The 21,099-nt window shown below is 46.7% G+C and overlaps 1 protein-coding gene across 1 annotated transcript; it reads right to left on the bottom strand.

Moving 5' to 3' along the window:
- Positions 1 to 876: 876 nt before the first annotated feature.
- LOC135898829 (uncharacterized) lies at positions 877 to 20,312 on the bottom strand. Its single transcript, XM_065427990.2, has 5 exons — positions 19,868 to 20,312; positions 11,614 to 11,751; positions 8,308 to 8,520; positions 1,123 to 1,260; positions 877 to 1,043 (listed from the first exon to the last, which is right to left on the bottom strand). The coding sequence occupies exons 1-5, from the start codon at positions 20,249 to 20,251 to the stop codon at positions 951 to 953; spliced, it is 966 nt and encodes a 321-aa protein (XP_065284062.2). The 5' UTR covers positions 20,252 to 20,312; the 3' UTR covers positions 877 to 950.
- Between the last annotated feature and the right edge of the window lie 787 nt (positions 20,313 to 21,099).

Genomic DNA, 21,099 nt, shown 5'->3' with positions numbered 1-21,099 from the left:
GCTTTCTTTTTGGCACAGCGAGCCTTTAGTGGCCCAGATGGTGATGTCATCTGCATAAATGGCGTGTTTTATGCCATTTATGCGGGCGCGGACAAAATCAGAAATTCACTTATTCGAAACCTAGGGAACGAACAGGTGGAACAACTCACCGCCTTCCTCAACAAACACTGGGCTGCGGAAACGGTACCAGAGGAATGGAAACACGCCGAGATTGTAATGATTCCCAAACCAGGTAAAAAGCTACAGGTAACAAACTTACGACCAATCTCCCTCACATCGTGCTTAGGCAAATTATATGAGAGGATAGTAACAAAAAGACTACAACATTGCATGGAGGAAAACGAGCTTTACCCCCATAGTATGTTCGGTTTCCGATCCAAGCTTTCGACACAGGATGTCCTTCTCCAAATTAAACATGAGGTTCTCAGCAACATACCATACAACGGAGAACACATTTTAATGGCACTAGACATAAAAGGAGCCTTTGACAATGTAAGCCACGCTGCAATCCTGGAAGGGCTTAACAGCGTAGACTGCGGGAAGAAAGTACACGGATACGTCAAAGCCTTCCTCTCCAATAGAACAGCAACAATAGGTTTGGGAGAGATTCGATCGCAAAAATTCGCCACACCAAACAAGGGGACACCCCAAGGTTCAGTAATTTCCCCGATACTCTTTAACATCGCAATGATTGGCCTAGGGCATAAACTAAGCGAAATCGAAGGCATAAAACAAGATCTGGATAGGACGAATTGTCTATCAGGCCTGTCTGACGTTCCTCGCGAAGGTCTGTCCCGGGGCGCCTAGCCGTGAACACCGAAGAATGAAAAGTGGACATGGGCAAATTGCGTAAATTCATTGCAGAAGAAGTTGGTATCCGAAAATGAGAAGAAGTTTTATTAACGAGATAACTGCTGCAAAAGTTGTGCAGGACAACAGTCAAGTAGAGGCTAGTCGTCTGTCAAGGAGTCGCTGTTAAGGTCTGAAAAGTCAGTCTCCATGTCGTCGTCCGACGACGAAGATGGCAGGTTGGAAGCAGAGAACTGTGTCGGCGTAAAAAAAAAGAAAAGTAAAGTAAACATTCTGCGTTAAGGTTGGCAAATAAGTCACATGACAACGTACCCTCCTGATTGACCAAGCCCGGTACAAAGTGGTGAAGTTGTTGAAGATGCTAAGCCACAGGCTTGACGGGTGTGTCGTGGAAACCCAGGAACTCAGCGAGGCGTGCTCCATCGCCACGTCGCGCAGTTCTTCCGGTGTCTGCGAGCAAGCGGTTTATTTTTTTTATTTATTTTTTTTTTTTGAGGGGGAGGGGTGAGTGCCTTACGTGCCAAAACCACGATCCGATTATAAGGCACGCCGTAATGGGGGACTCCGTATTAATTTTGGCCACCTGGGGTTCTTTAACGTGCATACATCTAAACATAAGTGCACGACGACTGCTCCTTTTCTTTTATTTCGCTCCATTGAATTGTTGCTGACGCGACCGCAATCCAACCCACAACCTTGAGCTCAGCAGTGCAACGCCGTAGCCACTCTGCTACCGCGGCGGGTATGAAAATACGCTGTTCAGTATGTACATTGCGTTACGGAGCATATATTAAAAATATCAGCTTCGCCATAAGGGCAAATGAATTAATGTGATAGCAACGTGGTAGAATATTGCACGAAGTGCAGGACTCGTAGCTGTAGTGACAGTATGTGTTGAAGTGAACGTAAGCCGACTAAGTAAAAACGAGCTGTTGGGCTAGGGGTCCTCTGTTTGAATGCTGCCATCGGACAATTTCCTTTACGCTTACTAAAGCCAAGGTCTAAAGTGACTTCGCCATCACTTTTCCGTGTCGGGTATGTTTCAAACGTCTTTCCAGGACAAATGTTGTCAAGAATGTAAGACCTGGTATGAGCAACTTCAGTGACAGAATGGTGTGCCAATATAACCCGCATACACAGCATGTCATATAGCATTGTATGGCATGTAGCATACATATACCTAAATATATACGGAAGCTCACGGCGGCGACGTCGAAAATTGACTTGAAGTTTCCGTATATCGCAATAAAAAAAAAACACTGTCGACCAAAGTTTAGTCATGACATATGGGACAAATGTCGCGGTTTTCGAATCGCGCGTATACGTATGAATGCGGCGATTGTGTTGCAACCGCTAGGTGGGATTAGCCTGGCTGGAGTCGGTAGTAAAATTTTCCAGTTACTAAGCCTGGTATGCTGGGCGGACTATGTGAGCCATTCGAGCGTCTTCGATTATGATAACAAGATTTTTCGCTAAACGTTCCTCAACGGAGTGTCTGAGGAGGGCAATCGGTGGGCGTGGAAGTCTGTCTTCATTACTTCAGGAAACGCCGTGTTGGAAGCTCGCGTTAGAAGACCACACCTCCTACTCGAGCAGCTTTTGTCCTCGTCATAACGTGCACCCATCCATTAGATAATTCAGCAGAATGCAGGCACCCCACGTCGCTCATCTCATCACACAAAGCACAAAATGCACGAGGCGAGTTGAGCAGCATACTGTGCTCGCTCCTTTACGCAAGCCGAAGTAGAAGATACAGCTACAGCAAACCAATTAAAATCGCGATCCTGGTAAATATATACGACGTGACATGTCCGTCTTATGAAGCGCCACCCAGGAAAAGTGGATGAACAATCTTCGGAATTACTGACCTTCCAGCTTCACGGTGGACAGCTCATGCCAGTGGCGTGAAAGTATGCTCGGCACACGCGTTACGGAGTCTCCGGTGCCGATATTCGTCATGTTCATAGCGACGGCATGCAGTGCAGCACAAGTCACCATACAGACCCGCATAAAGTATTCATTGCCTGTTGAGCTCCGCAAAACGAGAACAGTTGCGCCCATAAAATTACCCCAAGTTTCCTACAAGATTACAAAATACATAATGGCATAAAATGGCACAAAACAGGACGGCAAATAAAAGTAGACGACAAAACAGGTGGCCCTGTCGTCTATTTTTTTTTTTTTTGTCTTGCTTTGTGCCACTCTTAAGATGAACTTGTACCAACTAAGCCAACAGCATGCAGGAAGGAAACACTAGGAGACAGCATGACGTAGGGGCGCTAATATTGGCAAGTAACCTCGTCTGACGTCACACCTTACTCTCAGAGCTACCCTGCGCATTGACTCTTGGGAAATACGCCCGTGGTAACCAGACCTTTCAAGGCATTGTTTGGATCTTGGCAGATCTTGTAGTGACGCTGTACTCCCCATACTTACCGCATGCTCGGTAGCTACCAATTACCGCTTGACGATCGCGTAGTGAGGACCTACTTCCCATGAGCTTCCTTGTATTATCTTTATGAAGAAACTTCACAAACGTCACGTCACGTGACGCTCACTCCTATAGTCCGTTTCCTTTCTCTATGCTAGCGTCTACACAATAGTCGCAAGCATGGTGGTGCAGCCAGCATAGGGATGACGGGTCGCATATGGACTTACCTTAAATTCGTCCTACGGTCTTAAGCGACATTGTGACTTTGTAAATTGATCACATTGTAACAAAATACTGCGTTATAAATGCAACAGCAATTCGCTATGTTTATGCATGCATCATGAAGAGTTGTATTGTCTTCATGTGCTTTGAAAAATATCCGAAAGCTTAGGCTAATAAAGGCTGATAGCATCGACATCAACAGCCTCTTTTATGTCCACTGTGGGGCGAAGGCCTCCCCCTGTGATCTCCAATTACCCTTGTCCTGCACCAGCCGATTCCAAGTAGCGCCTGCGAATTTCCTAATTTCATGCCCGGCCTTCCTGCACAAAATCTTTCCGGATGCGCGCACCCTCACAATGCGTGTCGCTACTGTAAGGATATAGCTAGCCTTGCTCACATGCTCCGGGGTTGCCCCCTGGCGCCGGGGGCCAGGACAACCAAAGAAGAGTCGGACCAAGCTCAACGCAGCTCGGACCTCGAAGCACAGCTCTGGGCTGTCCATCGGGCCCGCGACGCGGCGGAGGGACATGGTCTCTGTCCCGACGTCGGAGCGGCCCGCTGCGCCCTAATCGCGCGCACCGACGGACTTCAGAAAAGTTATTCATACATCCATCGCTCCACCTAGTCTTCTCTCGTCCTCGATTCAGTTTTCCTTCTCTTGGTACCCATTCTGTAACCCTAATGGTTAATGTAACCGGCGCATTACATGACCTGCTCGGCTCCATTTTTTTTTTTATGTCAATTAGAATACCGTCTATACCAACGTGCTCTATGGTCCAAGCCCTTTTCTGTCTCGCAACGTTATGCCTAGCAATCTTCGTGCCATCGCTCTTTGCGCGGTCTTTAACATGTTCTCAATCTTCTTATGGCGTTTTTCACTGGTCGATTCGGAGCAGGATTTCTTGCTCCGCGGCAACGAATCCGAATTTCACTGGTGGATCTGGAGCGGGTTCGCGCGTTCCACTGGTCGTTTCGGATCAACTCGCTTCAACTCGAGGCGCGGATTCGGGCGGAAATAGCTCGCGTCACTTCCGTCTTCAAGCGGAATCAGTACCCAGTTGGTACGCAAACATTGTGTTGCCTCGCAAAATGGCTGCGTTCGGTGCTGCTGCAGCGCTCGCGTTTAGCGATGAGAGCTCGGACGACAGCGATTACGAAGTGAGTGATGCAGGTGCTGTACGAAGCCTTCTATGCACGTTGTCCATGCACAATCCTTGCGGGCGCGACATGTAAATGACGGACTATGCGACTGCCATGGTCAAATTACACACGGGAAACGGCGAGTTTGGTTGCAGTGGAAACGTACAGAACGGAAGTCGGGCATGGTTTTCGGAACCGGTTCGTGCGACGTGTACGCAGGCTTCCTGTATGATCCTCTGCGAAGCATTTTTGCGCTCCGCTGGCCGATTCGGATTTGTGAAACCCGAGCGCCCCGCTCGAGGATTTCGGCGGCCGCTCCAGATCGACCAGTGAAAAACGCCATTAGTCAGACTCCAAGTCTGTGCGCTAATGTCAGCACTGCTAAAATGCAGATTGTACACCTTTTCAATGATAATGGTAAGCTCCCAGTCAGGAGCTCACGATGTCTGCCCATTTTAACGCGACAGCGTTGAGGAGCTCGTGTCGCAGAAAAACCGGTGTCGTCGGCGTCAGCGGCGTTGGTCTTGAGCGATAAATCCCAGAAGGCACTTCATAAATAAAAAACATCTTGCAAGATGGGCCAGTGGGAATCGAACCAGGGTCTACGGAGTGTGAGACGGAGACGCTACCACTAAACCACGAGTTCGTTCCTTCAAAACGGGACAAAATCGCCTGTAGTGAATGCGGTGTTGCCTTAGAAACGTGCCGTAGAAAGTTATACTGCGGTGCATATCGGTAATTATGACCATGTAACTTACAGAAGTCGCAGTTTCACGAGTAGCGAAGTACGTTTCCGCTCAATTTCTTCTGCGCTCTGCGCACACGCAGAGCCATCTTGCGGCAAACCCAGAAGACCCCCTCTTCGCAATGTACGGCTCGGCCCCGACACGTGGCGCGCCACTCGCCCCATAACCGCGTCCGCCTTCATGGCGCGTCGGGGCCCGGCTATCGCTGCCGATCGCGACGTTTGGCTTGCGTAGCGCGTTTGAGTAGGCGGTGCGAATGGGATGCGAAAACGCTATCGCGTTCCACTCTTGAAGGCGAAGCTTAAGCGTCCTCCAATTTTATGCGAAGCATATTACGAGAGCTCAACCCAGCTCCTCAGGCGCGGCGGTGTCGCCTTCAATACCACGTGACACCGTGACGTCACGACAGAGGAGCAACGGTGCTCCAACTCGCGCCGTCGCCCTCGGCGTCGCGGCGGTATATAAGCAGCTGCGCTTGCCTCTGCTAGACACTCACGAAGTGAGATGCCTCCTGGAGACAGAGCTGCTCGTTGGAATGAGAAGCGAAGGTTGCGGTGTGCTACGGAGACTGTTTCTAGGTGGCTTTGCTACGGCGCAGCGACTACGCGCCCCGCATCGGACGCGGTGAGCGTCGAGCAACGCAGCGTTCGGCGCGACAACGAAATGTGCGCCTGAGCAAGCGCCGCACACCTGAGCCGACGCCGACGACACCGGCTTTTCTGCGACACGAGCTCCTTAACGCTGTCGCGTTAAAATAAAGGCTAGTATGCTTCGCATCCTGGGCTTAACCTTAGCTAAGCCACAGCCAGTTTTTTTATTCCTGTGACCCATTTTTATTCTTCTGTGAATTTCCTTCTCATGGTCAGGGTTTCCTGTAATTAGGTGACCTATAGGTAAACGTACTCCTCCACAGACTCAGGCTGACTTGCAATCTTGAATTCTTGTTCCCTTGCCAGGTTATTTATCATTATTTTTGTGTTCTGCATATAAATCTTCAGCCCCGTTCTTACACTCTCTCTGTTAAGGTCCTCAATCATTTGTTGTAACTCGTCTGCATTGTTGCTGAATAGAACAATGTTATCGGCGAACCGAAGGTTGTTGAGATATTCGCCGTCGATCTTTACTCCTAAGCCTTCCCAATTTAATAGCTTTAATAATTTTCTAAGCACGCTGTGAACAGCGTAGGAGAGATTTTATCTCCCTGTCTGACCCCTTTCATTATAGGTATCTTCCTACTTTTCTTGTGTAGAATTAAGGTAGCTGTACAACCTCTGTAGATATTTTCCAAGGTATTTACGTAAGCGCTCTGTACTCCTTGATTACGTAATGCCGCTATGACTGTTCGTATCTCTACTGAATCAAATGCCTTTTCGTAATCTATAAAAGCCATATAGAGAGGCTTATTATACTCTGCGGATTTCTCGATAAACTTATTAATGGCATGGATGTGATACATTGTAGAGTATTCCTTCCTGAAGCCCGTTTGTTCCCTTTGTTGACTAAGGTCCAGTGTTGTTTTTATTCTATTGGAGAGTATTTTGGTAAATATTTTATATAATACTGGGAGTAAGCTAATGAGCCTATTATTTTTCAATTCTTTGACGTCTCCCTTTTTGTACATTAGTATAATGCTTGCATTCTTCCAGTTTTCTGGAACCCCTGCAGTTGATAGACATTTCGTATAAAGAGCCGCTAGTTTTCCTAGCATTATGTCTCCTCCATCTTTGATTAAACCGACTGTTATTCAATCTTCTCCTGCCGCTCTTCCTCGTTTCATGTCTTGCAAGGCCCTTATGATCTCATCGCTAGTTATAGGAGGAGTTCCTGTATCCTGTTCCTTACTGTTTCAGTTTAGGTATCCTTACTCCTCTGAGTACTGCATAGGTCAGTATATAATTCTTCCGCTGCTTTTACTATATCTTCGAGATCGCCGATGATATTACCCTGCTTATCTTTCAGTGCATACATCTTGGTTTGTCCTATGCCAAGTTTCTTTCTCACTGCGTCCATTTTTTACTGCTTCTTCAGTCTTTTTCAAGTCATAGTTTCGAATATCACTTATTTTCACCTTGTTGATCAGTTCTGACAGTTCCGCGAATTCTATCCCATCTCTTGAGTTGGACACTCATTTTTTGTCGTTGCTTTACTAGGTACTTTGTTATTTAGGAGAGCTTGCCTACTGGTTGCCTTGGTGCCTTGCCTCCCACTTCAATTGCTGCTTCTGAAGCCAACGTATTTACGGTTTCATTCATTAGCTCTATGTCATCATCTCTGTTCTAAGGGCTGCATATTTGTTTGCAAGTACCAGCCTGAATTTGTCTGCTTTTACCCTTACTGCCTCGAGCTTGACGTGTTTTTTCTTTACCAATTTTGCTCTTGTTCTCTTCAAATTGAGGTGAATCCTAGCCCTCACTAACTTATGATCACTACACTTTACCCTACCTATCACTTCTACATCCTGCACTATGGTGGAATCAGCAGAAAGTGTGATGTCAATTACATTTCTTGTTTCACCATTAGGGCTTTGCCTGGTCCACTTTCTGTTGCTACGCTTCCTGAAAAAGGCTGATAAACTAATGAATGAAGTCTTGCATGGAGCCACAATTAGCATGGAGACGCGACTAGACAGGTGCATGTACTATTTCCTGTTCACATGATAGATAAACGATCGCAGTGCCAGAGTTCACTCTGGTAATTTCAGTAGGAAAGTCGCTCTAAAAGCTAACGAAATCAAGCAATTTATATGGTGGGAGCTTCGGGTATTTGTTTTCATGTTCCCACACTCAAGACACACTGACAGGGACGAATGAACAGACCACGCAAGCGCCGTCTGCTCACTCGATTGTGTCTTTTTTTGCTGTCTGCATAGAAATCGAACGGTTGTGGCTTTCTATCCGGAGACAAGAGTCAGCATTAATAACGGCCTGAAAAGCAAGAATGACGAAATTTTACAGTTACCTGCGCAGATACGGAAAAGATGCCGTGCGCATAGAGGGTGACCTTCAGGTAATTGAGGAGCGCGGCCCCAATGTGCACGAAGACGCTCGTCTCGTAAGACATCTGGAGGTCTAAAGCGGTGCGCACTTTCGTCAACACTCGAGAACACTGCGTGATCAGTGACTGCTCATCGGCGACGTCGACGCCTTGGCCAGGATAGAAAAACGAGATCAACTGAAAGAAAAAGAAAATAAAAAAGAATAAGCTCAGAAGGTTCGCCAAAGACTGGCACGTCAGTTGCAGCCAGTGGGGTACCAGTTGCATTAAAAGTTCGATACCTGGTAATCACTGTAAGAGTGTTCAGCGAGGCACGCCAAATCACGCCAATAGTGTTAATACTTTCCTCAACTTGAGGTGTCGCCGAGATTACTTTGTGGACAGCCTATTTTTGGAGTGGTGCCCAGCGTCGCCCCTCGGTCTTAACGGGCCGCTGCACTTAAAGAATGCTTTCTCATTGTCGATTCGAAGGCGATGACCGACTGAGGTGGAGGTGCGTATTCTCCGTGAACTTACCCCAATAACAACAGAAAGGGGGGGGGGGGGGGGGGAATGAGGTGCAGTGCTTATATGTTAAATCCCACAAAGCCCCAATCCACATCGAAGAAACTGGAAACAACTTGTTGACCTGTATTTCGGCCCGTTGAGAATACGTTTGTTTAAGAAAGAAATACCACCGTAATAACAATTAGTGTAGCATTTACTTATTTAATGAGTTGCTCAATTATTCACAAAACGAGACTCACTGCAGCGTATATGAAAAGGGCTATACGGCAGGTCCTGTGTTAACTTTCCCACACTCATTCGGAGAACAAACACAGCGTAGCAAGAAACGCACATTGGACAACTCGGGACTAAATGGGCGCCGACACGGGCATTCGAAGTTGTGGAAACTCTACCGCAACCTTCTCGCGCGTAAAAGCGCGACACTTGGAAAGTATGAGGAATGAGAAACAATTAAAATATGTTTTAACTTGATGCTGTACAGTTGTTTGCCAAACAATAAACCTGGTGCCATCGCGACAACATTGTGCCACCCTGACGCAGAGCTAAATTTGCTGACGTCGTGCAGGAATATGCTAGGGATGATGACGTGGCTCATAAAGAAGCGAACACGAACGCGGCGTGCGTTTCTTCCGTCCGCGCTCACCTGGTTGCAGGAACTAAACGAGCCGGCGTTGTAACGTCGTAAAGCATTCACCTCCGTGGGTATCCAAACCAAAACTGGCTTGCAGAAGTATGCATTAATAAGTATTATGGAGTATTATATAAGCCCCCGCCAGAAGAAAACACGGATAGAGCAAACGAAATTAACGATTCTTTTTTAATTCGGTATTTAAGGAAAATCGCTTTCTACGTCCCCTTGGAACGGCTATTAATGCGAGTATTGGTCCCTCAGACATCACTGATGCCGGAATTCTTACCCTCCTGAAACTATATCCCAAAAAGGCTACACGGCCCTGGTATTCTCAACATTTTTATGCGGAAATGTGGAGCCCGTACCACTGCCTGATCTTTCGCAAGTCACTTTTAAATTCCAAACTATACCAGATGATGGAAAGTCGCTAAAGTAATTCCAATCCACAAATCGGGAGACATACACGCCATATAATTTCAGTCCAATATCATTAACAAGCATATCCTGTAAGTTGATCGAGCCTATCTTTCTGAAGCATATCACTAAGATTCTAGAGAAAAACTATCTATCACCTAATCAATACGGTTTTCGAAGCGGTGGGTGAACCATTACTCAGCTCACTGAAGGAGATGATCTTGCGCGTGCTATCAATGACCACAGTCAAATTGATATGCTATCACGTGATCTAGCTAACGCATTTTATTCTCTCTGCCTCAAGGAAGTAATAGCGAAACCAGAAACCATGCTCGTAAAACGGAAAATAACCACCTGGATTAAATACTTTTTGTTACATTGATCCCAATTCATAGTAATAGAAAACGTGCCATCTAGAAATGTACCACTAACATCCGGAGTTCCCCATGGATCTGTGCTTGAACCAGTTTTATTCTACATTTTTATTAATAACATAACTAGTAATATAGAATGCAATATAATGTTATTTGCTGATGACTGCATTATTTACAGACAAATTAACAGTCAATGATCACCTGCTACTTAACATTTCTTAGCATGCTTGCAGATTGGTGCAATAATTGGCAGATGTCAGTTTACAAAATAGAATGCGTGACCATGACCACCTCAAGAAGGAAAGAACCTTTTCACTAGACTTACCTTATTAACGACCAACTCTTAGCAAAAGTAACACAAATATTAAGTTACTACATTAACTGATCTGGAATGAAACAATCGCCTCACAAGCATCCCTATAGACCACTGCCCTGCAGAATCTGTCCTGCTTTGAACGATGCCTAAGACTGTATACCATCTCCGTCCACCAAACTCCTAGCCAACACGACCTTCACGAGACCCTATTTAGAGTATGCTAATACAGCATGGTTTCAGCATTCGAAGACTAACATTCTAAAAAAAACTAGAAACTGTTACAACGTAGGTTGTTCGGCTTAGTCACAACAAATGTAAACGTGCACATTCTCCTACGAACATCTGTTGGTTACCCCTGGTATTCAGACATTAGAAGCTGGTGAAAAGGTAGACAAAAACCCGGGGCTCTACGCCGGCCAAAGGAAAATTTAAAAGAAAAGAAGACCTTTCGAGCGAGTCTTCGTCATCGTCTTCAACGTGCCACTAAAAGCACAAGAGCGCCTCTGCTTTACTGAAGCTGTTACAGAAGTTTCGTAGCTTTGTTCTGACGCGCGTCAGCAGCACGCACTTCCGGCGACTCGTAGCAATGCAAGTTCAAAGCTCCCGCCTATCTGCTCCGGCGAGCTGGTTGGAGGCGCAATGGAAGCTGGCACACCAACATGGCTGTATTTCCGGCTTGAACATGACGCCAAGGCCTCTCCTATTTTGTTTCTTTCCTCCGTGGGTTGGCGGTGTGCAACATCAGAAAATATTGCTTTGTATTATGACGTCACGATAATATCGACGACGCCAGGTCCGGAATTACCAGGCAACTTTAGTATAAAATTAAAACAATCTTACAAAAGCTTCCCATCTATCACTCTTAATAGGTAAGTGTGATCCTTTTAATTAGGATAATTGCGGGGTATATACAGAGTGTCTACAATTTCGAAAATCTGTGCTAGCAATGCTTTACACGAGGCTTACCGGCAAAAAGCCCCAACAAAAAACCAAGAACGAGCGGCGTGTGGAAAGTGAAGAAAACGTGCCTGGTCAAGCGCTGCGTGTAGTGAACTGAAAGCTCGGCGAGTCGACAGCGACAGCAGATGACTTATCACTGCCACGAGTTCCCAGGGTTGAGCGGCCATGCGAAGTGCAGCTGACGCCGTGGCTCCCAAGTTTTCCGTCTGCACAAACGAAGACATGAGTGTCGAGAACTGGAAACGACCGCGTTTACTTTCGCAAGCAGTATAAAAGTTACCATCCGTGAACTACCGCAGCACACAATCCACTGTTGATCAATGGATGACACGCGTGAGCGACGTGTTGGCGCGACGCAAGGAATCTCCTACTGTGCAAGTGGAACAGCTCCCTGGCAGTTACCGGGAGTCTTACACCACACCTTGCTCATGCTAGCAGAGGAGGGCCGAGCGCATTATTGCCCTTGCTCCGCCACAGAGGCGATTGAGCGTAGCGTTGGCGATGCGTCCACTTCGCGCTTCGTTTGGTTATACGCTGGAAGTTGGAAATTGTCCTCCAGGGAGCGTTCCGCCGCAAGAATTTTTCAAATCGGCTCATTAATAGACGAGATAGAACTATTTCAGTGCCGCAAACCCATCATTTCAGGAGGCGAGCTCCACAGCACAGCGAGACACTCTCTCCACTCGCCCCGTTTAGCCACCGCAAGCGAAATTCATTACCTGCGTTCTCCCATACCGGACCTCGAGGATCGCGTAACGCATACGTCACGAGGCCCGCCTTCATTTTTTTCTCCTGGCTTTTTTTTTTTCTATTTGCGGCGCTGCGTTTTTTAGCTGATGGCGTTGCGCGCGAACTGTTGTCGTTTCGCGGAACGCACGATTTTGCGCTGTGCACAAGGCCACATGAATAGCAATATAATACAGGGCTACACAAATAGTGACGCAGAACAAGCGGATCGCAAAGCATGATCGCGCGCTGGAACACGGAAGAAAATAGCCTAGTTTCGGTCCCTGCGCACCTGACTACACGATCGTGGGAACAAGCAGACGAAGCGGAAGTACATCTCTCTTTTTTCAGTGCGAAGTAAAAAAAAAAAATAAGCACGCAGACACTCCATGTGTGTGTTTTGTTATTTCTGTAAACTTCAATTTGTCAATTCAAGCAACAGATCACACGAACAACAGATGTTAGTTGGAATAATTCTAGAAGTCACGTGTCCCTACGAGCGACGTCATTCTGCGGACACGACTACGTAGGCTACGCCACCGTCCGGCTTGGAGCGCGGTCGCCGCCAGAGAAAAGGAAAACGGCGTTCGGACATAAATTTCAGACCTTTCCGCGGCGCGTAGTGATGTAATTCTTCGCAAATACGATCGTTAGCGCGCATTGTATGGTCTGCGCTTGTCAGCTCAAAATGGCCAGACCTGGTGTGAGGCCCTTTAACCGCCCGCGTTTTCGGCGGCACAGAACGACAACGGCGGCAGTGCCGACGGCGTTAATTATTACGCCTCGAGCGTACATATAGAGATGTCGCAATAAAAACGAGGTTGGAGACTTTTTAGGCAGGCGTTGCATGCAATGTTGTCCTTAAGAAAAATTGTGAGAGTTTACGCAATACCAAAACCCCGATATGATAAAGAGGCACGCCGTTGTAGAGGACTCCGGATTAAATTTGACCACCCGCGTTCTTTAACGTGAATACAATGCAGAGTGCACGGGCGTTTTCGCATTTTGGCCCATCGAAATGCGGCCGCCGCGGCCAGGTGTTAGATTCCGCGACACCATGCTTAACAACGCAATGACATAGATGCTGCATCCATGCGAATGCGTAGGTATTGCATGTGTAGAGATTGGGTTGAGGGAACGGTGGTGGCCGTGAGGGCTAGTGGTTTTAGTTTTCTGCCCGGAAGCGAACCCGAGGCGATCAGCACTATAGACCGCCGCAGCGACCGAACAGTCGCGGAGGGTGAGGAAATTATTAAAAGTTGGAAAAATTAGATAGGGAAGACGGGGGGGAGCTTAACCGGAATAAAGTCCGTCCTTGACGCGAGTCGAAAAAGGCGAATAAACGAACACAATACGACGGATACACCAATACACTCTGGGATTGCCTATAGTCAGTCAACATACACTTCAATCCTTTTACGGCGCCGCTATATTGGCGCTGCCAGCATGCGGCGCCATCTGGCTTCCCCTCTCCGATAGCGGATGACGTGCCGAGTAAATGCAGAAAAGCGCTGTTCTCGCATTGAGAGCGAAACATAACTTGCCAGTGATGGCGACGCTTTCAAGTGAAAGCACTAGCAGTTGCACAAGGCCTTATTTCAGCCTGATGCAGATGAGCGAAGACATCGCGTGGGCGTCCTCCAACGAGGCGATGTACCCGATTACGCGTACTTCTATTTCTTCTATATACTGAAAGTGTTTTCGCTCTAGCAGCCTTTGTTAAGCTGCCGTGCCCAGGGCTCTTGTGTTCGCTACTCCGTGACATAGGCTCATGCAAAGAATATAGCTGCTTTCTGGAAACGTTGAGACTAATCTGGGGCCGAAGCTGCTATAGCATATCCCTGCGGACCTTAAGCAAATCAAGGACTCCAGATTGTCTTCATTAGAAGCCGAATTATAAAGCAGTTCTGTTCTCGACAAAAAACTGAATGTACGACTGAGGTAACGCAATTAAAAGAAGTTGTAGCATCGCTTGAGATGCATATAGGCGACCATTCACGCAGATCAAATCAGATAACTTACGGGATTACCGAGGACGCAAAAGAAAACTCCACGATGTCCGCGACGAACAAGTTAATTATGAAAAAAGAACACTTTAACAATATTCTCAAAATTGATCCTGTCCAAAGAGAAAGGATACATAGACTGGACCGGCCCGACGCTGCAAAAGCTAGACCAGCCATACTGAAATTTCTGAACTTTCGAGATAAAAGCAAAATAATTAGGCACTACGGCCGACTTCAAGGTTCCGCTTCCTCGATTAGTGAAAATTTTTTGCCGCGTACAAGAACCGTGAGAAAACAATCGCGGCAATGCGCAAAAACATACTAAGAAACGGGTGACAAATTCTCTTTCATCTTCGATAAAGATAAACGGTGTGTTATATCGGTGGGACGAAGAAAGCAACAGTATTGCAGCCATCACCGATGTTTCTAGAAGTTCGATTAATGCCTAAAAAAAAAACGTGCGCGCGCGCGCGCGCACGCACGCACGCGCACGCACACGCACGCACCAAGCCGAAATCGCAACACTTAGCCCTCACCGAGTACGAAAGAAAAAATAACCTTCGCAAGTGTAAATGCTCACAGTATGTTGAACAAACTTGACTCGATCGAATACCTGCTCTTTGACACGGAACCAGATTTTTAGGAGTAGCCGAAACATGGCTATCAGACGATATAACGGACGCTAACTCCCCCGAATTACGCTGTTGTGCGCAAAGACAGAGAAGCACGGGGTGGTGGCGTTGGCTTGTACATTAACAAAAAAAAAATACATTTCACTGTGCTACCACATATGACCAATGTAGAAGCAGTATTTTGCAAATTGGTGTATGGTCATGCGCAGTCGTAGTCAGGTGCGCATACCGCAGCCCTACTAGTCTCCCCGAAACAATGGCGTCCCTGCATTTATACTTATAACGCCACGCTCAGAGTGCTAAACTAATCTTGATGGGCGATTTCAACCTGTCAGACATTGACTGGCACACTACGAGTCATCACTCGGAGTGTGCAGATATACTTGTGGATATCATGTTACAAGTTTAACCTCAGCCATATAGTAAAAAGCCACGCACGTGTTCAAGAAATAAGTTCGAATATTCTTGACCTAGTGTTGCTATGTGACAACTTTTCCGTCGATAAGACGACAATAGATATAGTAGAAGGCATCTCAGACCATAAATTGATCCTTGGCTCTATTCCGGTTAATAAAAAAGCTTTGTCCTTCCAACTGAATATTACCTCCGAGACTAGCGAAGCTGGCGATACAAGTATCACCGATCATCTCCTTTTCGAACTCTCGTCATTTACTGAACTTTCATGTGACGATACAGTTGATGTCGAAAGGTTGTGGCTGAGGTTTAGATCGTTCGTTTCGTATTGCATCACGCAGTATGTACCAAAGAAAAAAGGAAACATAAACCGTGGATAACGAGGGACATTATTCATGCCAAACGGTAAGTTGAGAGGCTCAGAAAACCTCTAAAAGTAGAATGTACCCCTAGAACAAGGGAAGTACTCACCGATTCCATTAATAGTATGAAGCTAAACATGAAAAACGCTAAACATAATTACTTCACCAATACCCTCGGTAAGTCAAAGGTCTGAAGAAGAAAGCTTAAAAACAGCGAATAGTACGAACAATTATTTCTGTTCTGTATTTACACATGACGGCAACGTGGTATGTGGTGAATCCAGTTCGAAATATCATTTACTTCAGCCAGATGTGACAGAACAAAATGTATTAAACTTGCTCATAAATCTAGATACTAAGCGCCAGGACCGGATGGCATGCCCGATAATTTCTTCAAAAGATATGCTGAAAGTTTCAAAGCTTTTTTACATACTTTTTAACTATTCTTTATCGACAGGTACACTTCCTAAAGCATGGAATAAGGCAAAAATAATTTCAATAAATAAATCAGCCGCAAAAACAGATCCCTCCAATCATAGGTCCATATCATTGACTTGTGCTGTATATAAGCTACTGGAGCATATTATACTCAAGCAAGTAGTAGACCACTTAGAATAAGGTATATTGTCGCCTTGGCAGCATGGCTTCCGCCGCGACCTTTCAACCATAACTCAGTAGAACTGGTTCACGATTTATCACTAATAAGCAAAAACGAATGGATATAATTTTTTTTCGACTTTTCCAAGGCAGTCTATCGTGCATCGCACAAAAAACTAATAAACTTAAACTAACTTCTGGAGAAGAATCTGTAGTAAATAGTCTTTATAATTACCTCACCGACCGCACCCAATGTGTTGAACTTAACGACCTAGCCTCAAACAATACTAACATTACTTCAGGCGTAAATCGAGGTAGTGTGTTGGCTCCCGCTTTATTTCAAAATTTTCATCAATGACTTGCCCACTAAAATAAACGTAAAGATACGATTATTCACATATGACTGTATTTGCATCGCAATTATTTCAGAAGTAGATCACATACATGGCTTCAAGGTCTTCGTCGTTTCCGCCAGGAACGTTTCCGCGTCACAAGGAGATGTGTTCGGTCTGATGTACACGCTGACGATCACAAGACCAGTAGACAGACATCTCGACTGCACAAGCGTCTCCCACGTGGCTTCTGCCATGCCGTTGCCGATACACGGGATGGGCCTTGCGGGCACGATCGCGCTCGCGTACGGCAGCCTCCACTTCTGCCGTGCGCTGCACCCGCGGCCTACCCATGCTGGCGGCCGGGAATTGAAGGAATTAAATTATGAGATTTTTACGTGCCAAAGCCACGATCTCATTATGAGGCACGCCGTACTGTTGGACTCCGGAAATCTTGACCTGGGGTTCTTTAACGTGCACCTAAATCTAAGTACACGGGTGCTCTCGCATTTCGCCCCCATCGAAATGCGGCTGCCGTGGCCGGGATTCGATTCCGCGCCCTCCGTGCACCATAGCCACTAAGCAACCACGGCGGGTTCGGCTGGGAATGCATTGCATGACGCGCGTAATGCAATGCAGTTATGTACAGTTCGTCTGGGTAGCGTGGCGTTCAACTATCTTTCTTTAAGGGGCTTTGATTTTTTTTCGTCCAGATCCTAAGATGAGCTCGTGTTCACGCGCACTTGCTGTCTCCAATAAGCAGGGAAGCTCAGTTAATCGCGACAGGGGTGGTGTCATGCCTAGCAGACGGAACTTCCGCTTGCAGTGAACTTTGTGCTCATGCGCTACTCTTTCTGAGCTCGTCCCTTCGCGCCGTTATCAGGCGCTGACCGGCCGGCCAGTCGACGCTGGTGCGGTACTACGAATGTAAACTCTAGTGTTGTACGCAGTTGTGTAAGGTGGCTTTCTTGGAGTGCGTTTTCGGCGCTCATGGACGTATCAGTGAGACATAGAAAGCTTCGCTTTAAAACTGCAGGCCTATGGTCAAATGGACTACCGAGCCAAAATCGCTAGAATGAAAGTGCTGTACCAAATAATCAACCGCCAGATAAACATTGATCCGTCCAAATAAGTATGCAAATCTACAGCCAGAAAAACTAGACAAAATCATCGCGTTAAATGGTTTCGATTTTTTTTTTTGCTTCTTGCTACCAGGTAGTGGGACAGCTTGGACCCTTCTGTTACTAAACTTACAAGTTTAGATTTATTTTTGAAAGCGGTACAGGATTGCATTGACAATGAATATAGCATCTTAAAACTTTGTTCAGCCTGCTTTGAGATCTTACCATTAGTTTTCATTTATTTGACATGTTTCGTTTCTCTTATGCTGATCGTACTATATACCTATTCTATACTATACTTGTACATGCCCCTCCTGCTATGATATTGTATAGGATTGGCAGTATGTGAAAAAAAATGGAAATAAATACATTTCAAGTAACCCTAGATAGTTCTTACCGCCTCAACATCATGTAATCTGTCGCAACAGTCGTTATGTGCCAGCAATCTGTCGATATATATTCAGTGTCATTAATAATGGAGCTTGTTTTCACTAGCTCTCGCAACCATTGGTTCTTAACATGAAAGACACTGCATGATAGTCCCTGGAGATGCACAAGCAAGGACAACAGTCAGAGCTATAACATACACATGAAATCTCAGCCACTTAAATACGTGCTATTGCTATAGCTTATTACTGACGGAGTTTGTCATTCGAATTAAAAGAAGGTCAAAAGAAGTTAAAATGTTGCGCCCACACTACCTTAGTGCTTTGAGCTTCAACAGAACTGCAGTCGGTTAAGGACATTTCGTTATGCCTTACGACATCAGAACAAAATGTGCAGCGAAACGTCTCTTTAATCCCTGTAGTTGCCGACACGTATATAGGATCATGTGGTTGCACGGGGGATGTTCTCGGTTTGCCATCTTGACTGGCGATTACGCGTACGTACAATCCCTGAATGGCCGCCTCCTCGGACGTGAGATCTTCCTTAAGGGGCAAGACAGTGCGGTGACATCAAATTGTAAAGTGTACGGAAGGATACACAAATGTTCTTCGCTCACTCATGCAAGTAACTGTTCACATGGCATTCATATCGAAGCTAAACTTTTTTTTCAAAGCTCAGTACCCCAACCTGTAAATTGCTCATTAGTCTATGACAGACAATCATTTATTAGCTAAAAGGCGCTGTCCGCGCAATACGCGAGCTCGCAGTTTTTGGCACCGTCAGGGTATACGCTGATATCGCGCAGTGTCGGAGAGTAGTACTCTTTCAGCTGTACCAAGCCACACTGATTCATACGTGGAACATGTCATATCCAATCAACAAATTTAGCAAAAGTCCATTCCCTTTTGTGGCGATTCAGGCACTGGGCTGCATTCACAAGGCGTCGTATGACGTCGCAACTGGTAGGGCCATCTATTTTGCGCTCCGCAATCTACCCGCTGCAATAGTTCTCTACTTAGTGCACTATCAACGCCTCCTCAATAGCACAAGGTCGGTGCACTTCGATCCATGACGTCATGCTACCTTGCCCGACTGTCATAGAATCTATATATGGGGACGCTCCCGAGTAAGCCGCGGCGATTTTGACTCGCCGCTTTCGTCACGTCAGGCTTGGCAATGGAAATTTCGGTCCAAGTAGCGTGAATTCATAGCGCATAGTGTACAGGGCCGCTTTCTAGGAGGCGCAGGATCAAGCCTAATCAGGAGTCGACGCCATCAACGTAACCCCCCCCCCCCCGTCTCCCGCCGCGCCTCTCACCATCACCCAAACATCCAGTGGCCCCGCACCGCACAATGCTTTCCGCCCTGCCGGGGGCGTGCCGATCAAGATGCTTTAAACGGGAAGAGAGTTCGTTACCCCACTGGGGAAGGTGTAAGTTGGGAAGGAAAGATAGAAGCAAACGCTAGAAAATAAAGGATGTGGGGGCGGAGGGTGAGTCTAATAGGCTAATTGAACGTAGGAGCTTAAATAGCAACTCCATCGATATCAGATGTCGACAGAGAGGCAGGCATTCGAGGATTGTCTGCTCCGAAGGCGGTTGGTCGTCGAGACGGGCCAACGCGCTCGAGCTCAAGTCAGAACGCCCAAAGCGATGAAAGGGCGCAACATTTCTGGGCATAACACGCAAGAGATGCTTATTTGCGACGTATGTACAAGATACACGCACACACAAAAAGAAACATACCAGTTCATGTCCTTGCCATCCCTCTTCCGCAGTCTTCCTGCGTTTGTGGGGGACCGCACCGGGAGACCTGTCCTCGAGCGGGCGTGAACGGCGCTGCCTTGCGACGGCGTCTCCGTCGCCGGCGCTTGTGTCCGAGTTCTCCAGTCGAGGGCTTAATCCGGACAGAGCAGCCCATGCTGCTCCACTGCACCTTCTAACGACGGAAACTGCGGCGTTTTCGGCAATTGCCAACGATGCAGCAATCAAGGCAGATCGCGACTTCAGTGATGCGTACTGCCGAAAGAACGTAGCCGTAAACCCTTCTGCTGCCGGTACAAGGGCCGGACGTATGCGGATGGGGAACCGTACAGCCGGCTGTGTAAAATGTGGGGCATCGAAGGGCATCGCGATTGCTTAAAGACTAGTATCTGTGCACAACACGAAACTGAGCTACATAGCTTTTGCGTTTTTATGGCGAGCTGTATTTACGATGCGCACGCAGCATAAACAAGCCTGCAATCAGCGTTTTCACAAAAGTCATGTATTGGATGCAAAAAATAATCTGGAGCCCCCCACTATATGGCGTGCCTCATAATCATATCGTCGTTTCGGCCCGTAAAACCTCAGAAATTATTTTAATTTAAAAGTCATGCACGCACAGTCTGCACGGCGTGATATTTATATAGCGTGGAATAGCGTTTGCGCGACGGCGTTGCGCACATTGTGAAAAAGGCGTCGTATGGCGTCGTAGGCGTCGCAACCGGTAGTGCCATCTATTTTGCGCTCCGCAATCTAACCGCTGCGAAAGTTCTATACTTAGGGCACTATCAATGCCTCCTAGTTAGTACAACACCGGTGCACTTTGTGAACCACTGCGTCACGCGTACGTGTGGCGAATTTCTCTGTTACCTGTTCTGCTGTTTCAATATATATATTTTCCTTTTATTACAGCGCAGCTGTTAGCCTCTCGGCGGTCGGCATTTTTTCGTGTCCGCGTCCGTTCGCAGAAATGTGGGCCGATCCCGGCGAAATTGCAGGGCCAGGAGCATTGGCTTTTACCCCCGTACAAGCACTCAGGAAATTGAAGTGAACAGTGCATACATTCTTTGGAATCGCGCATACAACATACAGAACAGCATACGTTCAGTAAAGTACAAGCACAAAACAAGCATCCGAACTGCATAATTGATGATAATTGCACTCCTCATAACAATGCGAAGCACGTAGCGCTCCCCGCATACGTTTCCCGGTAA

This window comes from Dermacentor albipictus, chromosome 3, assembly GCF_038994185.2.
Source record: "Dermacentor albipictus isolate Rhodes 1998 colony chromosome 3, USDA_Dalb.pri_finalv2, whole genome shotgun sequence".
NCBI lineage: Eukaryota > Metazoa > Arthropoda > Arachnida > Ixodida > Ixodidae > Dermacentor > Dermacentor albipictus.
This window is presented reverse-complemented; position numbering and strand designations above follow the sequence as displayed.

Coding starts and splice junctions, on each gene's coding strand:
- LOC135898829 (XM_065427990.2), bottom strand. CDS start 20,251: ATGCCCTTCGATGCCCCACATTTTACACAGCCGGCTGTACGGTTCCCC. Junction 8,521..11,613: donor TACACGCAGCGCTTGACCAG/GCACGTTTTCTT, acceptor TTTTTCTTTCAG/TTGATCTCGTTTTTCTATCC. Junction 1,044..1,122: donor GGGCTTGGTCAATCAGGAGG/GTACGTTGTCAT, acceptor ACGCCGACACAG/TTCTCTGCTTCCAACCTGCC.